At 38.9% G+C, this 6000-nt stretch overlaps 1 protein-coding gene across 7 annotated transcripts in view; it reads left to right on the plus strand.

Moving 5' to 3' along the window:
* Nucleotides 1-6000, plus strand: part of ABCC9 (ATP binding cassette subfamily C member 9) — a 163592-nt gene that overhangs the window by 43690 nt on the left and 113902 nt on the right. For 6 of the 7 annotated variants that reach the window (XM_019515668.1, XM_019515667.1, XM_019515671.1 and 3 more), the window contains 3 exons: nt 1301-1459; nt 1991-2146; nt 4009-4143. In XM_019515668.1, coding sequence (XP_019371213.1) covers nt 1301-1459; nt 1991-2146; nt 4009-4143 — 450 coding nt within the window. The remainder of the gene's footprint in view (nt 1-1300; nt 1460-1990; nt 2147-4008; nt 4144-6000) is intronic. The other variant, XM_019515672.1, reaches the window with a different exon arrangement.

The raw sequence follows: 6000 nt of genomic DNA on the forward strand, positions 1-6000 counted from the left end.
CAAACTAAAATTGTGTTGACAGAGATTTGAAAAAAAGTATGGGTAAAGATATGGTTTGAGCACTTTTTTGAAATACAGCACTGCCCTGTGCACACAGGTATTTTTTAAAGAAAAAATAATCTAAAGTTGCAGAATCTAATGGGCAACCTAAAGTTGTCAATGCCTGATACATTTGTTCAATATTGCACACCACTACTAAGGTGTGGGTCACTTAGAACAAGATCTGCAAAGGAATAAGAAACTTTTTCCCTTTTTCCTTCATATAAGCACCAATTGTCGTACAGATTCTTTTAGTGTGAGTCTACCTGCATCTTATTGGGAACTGTCATGGTTTACTGTACTCATCTGTGCACAGCAACAGGTGGTATAAGACATCACCTATTCCTTTGCATGGGTCACTCGTATCATGAATTGTAGTTTGACGAGGAAGAAAATCAGCCCTTGCAAAACTGCTACTTCTACTCCCACATAAGTAGATAGAAGACAGCCAGGTGAGCCACAGCTGATTTGAAGGGGAGATTAATCTGTGCCTGGTATAGGTCTAGTGCAGATTACTTACTCTGTGGAGGAAAGGGAGAGTAGAGGAGCCAGCAAACTTGGCTGAAAATGTTTTGAATATTAAATATTTTGCATGGAGTACTTAAGAAAGTACCAAATATTTGAGATTTGTGATAGAAACTCAAGAGCTATCCATGCTGTCTGTGTGCCAAGCTCAAAGATTCCAGTTGCTAATTTTCCTCTGGCCACAGACAGAGATCAACAGCCCAGTCATTCAGCACTGATACAGACTGATCAGTAGTGTGAACTGTTTCTCCTACACCATGAATGGCAAGGTAGCATCTTAACTGATTCAGAGGGGCATGAGCATTCTTAGGCAGCAGCTACTAGCATCTGATGAAGTAGGCTGTTGCCTACAAACACTCATGCCTCTGAACCAGTTAGTTTTTAAGGTACCACTCTACACTACCTTCTTCCTCACTTGAAACTAACAGAGCTAAACACCTCCCACACCTTTATTCATCACTGTTACTAAGAACTGGCTCATATTCCTTCTTCTACTAAAAGCAATTCTCTTCAGTTACATGAGTGTTCAAGTACTTTTGGTAATGGAACATCTAGGTTCTCACCCTGTAGTTGCAAAGAAGTTCAAAGCCATGATGTTATGCAGTAAACTGAAGTAATCGCATCTTTACTACAGTTTGATTATCATTGTTGCTCCACTGTAAAAATCGAATCTCCCATTTCTCCTTGTCCAAATAACAGACCATCTCTCTACATTTCTCATTCTTTTTGGTCATAGGATCAATCAGACTCGTACCTGTCCTCACAGGATTTCCTTGGAAATGCTTATGTCCTAGCAGTTCTGCTGTTCCTGGCCCTCATCCTACAAAGAACATTTCTGCAGGCTTCCTATTATGTTACCACTGAAACTGGCATCAATCTGCGAGGTGCCTTACTGGTGAGTAAAGATGTTTCCATGATCTGCTTGCAGTAAAATGCTCTAATAATGGATCTAGTTTCATTCTTTAATTTTTCCAAGCCCTTCATCTAAACTAGCCCTTTATCTAAACTACCAGCAAGCTACAGTAGGTAGAGAAAAGCTAAGTTAGGCATACTTAGGGTATGTACAGAAGTTCAGGCAGCCTGTTGGGGAGGTACTTTAACTATGGTGTTTTACACAAAGTACCATGAGTTAGAGTGCCATGGAACCCAACAGGCTTTTGCATGTTGGTTGTGGGGGTAGGGGGTGGGGGCTCGGAGCCTGCCTGCACCGGCAGTGGCCCAGGCCAGCAGGTGGAGGTGCTTCAGCAGTCTCGCAAGAGGTTGCTGCTGGACCAGCCCTCTTCCCAGCTCTGCCTCCCCTGCCAGCTGCCAACTGTCAGCAGTGGCTTGGGGGGTAGGCAGGGAAAGAATAAGTTATTGATATTCAACTTTGCAATGTCCATTCACTGTTGCAACTTTATAAACTGTATTTTATTCCTTCCTGCAGGCAATGATATACAATAAGATTCTGAGGCTTTCTACATCCAACTTGTCCATGGGAGAGATGACATTGGGACAGATCAATAACTTGGTTGCCATCGAAACAAATCAGCTAATGTGGTTCTTGTTCCTATGTCCCAACCTATGGGCTATGCCTGTACAGGTACAGCACTGAAGTAAGGGCCTAGTTTTTAGAAGGAAAAACCCTGAAAATAGAAGATATTTTTAACACAGCGACCATCTAGGAGGCTATTTTAGAAAATGCAGGGGAAGTATAGCCTTATATATACCTACAAATGAAAAGATCTGTCCAGGAAGGAAATGGTTGAAATGCTGTGTATTTGTATTCTCCCAACATGGTGAGCTGCTTACCTTCAGGCCAGCAAGGAAAGATTTTTATGGTAAAGCTTTCAAATTAGGGTTGCAAAGTTGCAGATTTTACCAATAATGACTAGTTTTGCCCACAGCTCCTCCTCTATTTGTTTTTTTAATATCCTACTCTCAATAGGTACATTAGTCTATATAGGACAGGACCTGCCTATCTTATGGACAAACTGAAAAGTTGCAAGAGCAGCAGAATAGAAGGAGCTGCATTTTATTGCTTGGCACATTTAATTTTGGCCGTGTACAGATTTCATTTTCTTCTGGGAGAATTGCTGCTCTCCCAGGAGAAAACATGATGAATGTATAGATGTTTAGGATTTTTCATAATGTGTATCATTGACACCTGCCATGGAAAAAATACCTAGGAGCTGAAAGATTTTGCTGTATTATGTTTTGATCACATAAATCTAAAACACTATATGACCAATCCACAACAATAATAACAATAATAATAATGGAAATAGTCAAGCCCTTGGCTAGTATAGAAGCTTAAGAATGATAAAGGGATATTAATTTTGAAAGCCATGCCTGAAAGCCAAGCTACCTTAGTTAGTTAGTGTTATCATTTTACATGTTTTTGGTTGTTAAATGAACTGGTGGTTTCAGAGCGGGTGCATATCAAAAGCAGGTATCAGATTTAGGAGTGAATAGCTAAAGTGCATTAATGCACATGTAGACTTATTAAGACACATTCATGCTGTGTATGGACTGACTTGAGACTAACCTTAGTCCCACATCACTCTGTGCACATGGTGTTAATGTGCTTTAACGCATGAATGTGTAGACGTGAACCTAAATTGCCTTAATGCATGTTAAGCTAATGCAAATTAAATTTAGGCATGCCTAAATGCACGTGTAGATACATCTACTAAGTCCTAGTGGAAAGCTGTATGCAGTATAAGTTCACCATTAAATTTCTCCTTTGTTAGTAATCAGCAGAATGACAAGTGCTGAATCAATAAAGCCTGTATATTGATGACATGGAACTACTCATGCAAAGCTGTTTGGGTCAGGCACTGTTTTTTTGTTCTGTTTGTACAGCTCCTAATACAATAGGTTGCCTGTACATGTGCCTGGAGCGGGGTGGGAAGTGTTTTAATTAGAGTGGTTTCTGGACAGCCTCTCTAATTAAAGCAGCTCACTGTCACGTGTATTAAGCCCCTACACATTTCAAAATGGCTACAGGAGCTCTTTAACTAAAACTCATTTGATGAGATTTAGTTAAAAAGTGCCCTTGCAGCCATTTTGAAACATGGGGGAAGCTTAATGCACATGACAGTGAAGCGATGCTGGAGCATTCTAATTAGAATGTGGAGCAGACTCAATTAGTTGAGTCTTCTCCAATGTGTTCTAATTAAAATGTGAACAGGTATGTCTATAGGCAGCCCATATGATGGGGTCTTCATCCATGAATAGCAGTATTAAATATAGCTCTAACAAACATATCAATCAGAAATAATATAGATCTGTAGGCTCTTTCCCTAGATTTTCAAAGTTTTTGAAGTAAAAGTGGTTTTATTTACATTAATCTAAAAATTTGTAAAAAAATGCCTTATGTAGTTTAAGACTATATCTTTCCATTGCTCTGTTGCTAGAGTACTGAAATGTATTGCTTTTCTATGTGTCTTTTCCCCTCCTTAGATCATAATGGGTGTGATCCTACTTTATAACTTGCTTGGAGAGAGTGCATTAGTTGGTGCTGCTGTAATTGTATTGCTTGCTCCGATACAATATTTCATAGCTACAAAGCTGGCTGAGGCTCAGAAGAGCACTCTGGTATGTAATTTATTTTAGTGATGGGTATGATCCAGCAGTTAGACTAGAGAACCCAAAGCTCTGGATTGCATCCCTGACTACTAAAGATTTGCTGTGCTGGTCTGGATGTTGTTCAACTTCCTTATACCTAAATTTCTACTGAAAAAATAGGGGTATTAATATTAACTGACTTTCCAGAGTGTTTAAACCATTTGTAGACTTCCTTGCTGAATTGAAAAACTAAAATTTCATTAAAAGTATTTAAATAAAATATTCTGACTCCAATTTGTTTTGGGTTTTATTTTAAACAATGCAGTAATATTGCCATAAATTTATCATCATTTATGATTCTAAATAATAATCAACATTTCCTTGATTAAATCTGCATTCATCAGATTTGCTCCTGTGCAAAGCGCCACTGAACAGCTCTGCATTATTTAAGTTACATTTAAGGCTTCAATATAAGAATGTAAGACTTGTTGCATAGTCTGTCCCTAGGCAGATACTTGAGCATATATTTAAATGTTTGGTGAATTCTGGTTTGAAGTGATATGAAGTTTCTGGCTGGTTTTCTTTTCAGAAGTTATTTTCACCCCATCTGAATACCTTCGTCACATTTATATCCATGCAAGTCTATTAATGTCACAGTCAAATGCTGAACTGAATGTAATGTTTGAAATTATTAAAAATGACTGATTCTAAAGTATAGAATAATGTGAACTATCTTCTGAAATTAATTCCATTATAGCTAAGTACTGTACAGCAGTGTTTCACAAGCTGTGGGGAGCTCCCCTTAGGGAAGTGCAAAAGATTCCTAGACTTGAGAGCGTGAAGTCAGGATGCTGGCAGCAATTGGTAGAGAGATGAATTGGTGAAGGAAGAGATGGGGGAAAGTAACAGTAGAGAAGGTATTGGAGGGGAAGTAGAGGACACAAGAGTGACTGACTTTACTGTGGTGGTGCATAAACCCAAACAGTTTGGGAAATGTGCAGGATTCTACCTTACCCATAATTCCTAGTTTTCTGGAAACATGGATAATCTCTCTGTGATAAATTGGCCATATTGTGATAAATTGGCCTTACTCTTCAGTAATGAGAGAATTTTTCAGTTCAATTCATCTCATTTACTGGAATTTTCCCTTGAAACCATCTATTTGTTAATTCTCTTATTGTTATTTTTTATCTTTAATCTAGCCTTAATGTTTAAAAGCCTTCAAGTATTTGAAGAGACATTTTTAAATCAGTTAGCCAAACTGTATTTATTTGGGCCTTTTCCCCACCTTAACGGACTCCAGTGGGGCTACCAGTATTTCTAATTTATACCGGTTTAGAATCTTTCTTTTATGCATTTTCTTTCATAAGCAATTTTCTCCAGCCCTCTGATCTTTTTTGTTGCTCTTCTCTGAATTCTTCCTAACTCATTAATGCATTTCAGTCATGGTATTGCCAAAACAGCAGAACACTATATTGTGAGGGAAGGATGTTCATCTAAATCAGGCACATCAAAGATATTGCTTGTGAATCTTGTACTGGCACCACAGACTGCATGCAGCATGCAGCAGTGCACTGCCCATGGTGCTTGTGCTGGACTGATCCTGTACTCTGCCTGCAGCAGGCAGGGTCAGTTTTGTCCCACGGACTGAACCTGCTTCCCTCACCCAGAGAAGCTGTGGAATCTCCATCCTTGGAGGTTTTTAAAACCCAGCTAGACAAAAACTTGGGTAGGATGGTATAGTTGGAGACTGTATTGCTTTGAGCAGAGGGTTGGACTAGATGACCTCCAGAGGTCCCTTCCAACCTTCATTTTCTGTGATTCTGTGATCTTATTGAGGCAATACCACTGCAACTTTCTATCTATATTAATTTTATCTTTTTTAAT

This window comes from Gavialis gangeticus, unplaced genomic scaffold, assembly GCF_001723915.1.
Source record: "Gavialis gangeticus isolate Ggan-Ray unplaced genomic scaffold, GavGan_comp1, whole genome shotgun sequence".
In the NCBI taxonomy this organism is placed as follows: Eukaryota; Metazoa; Chordata; order Crocodylia; family Gavialidae; genus Gavialis; species Gavialis gangeticus.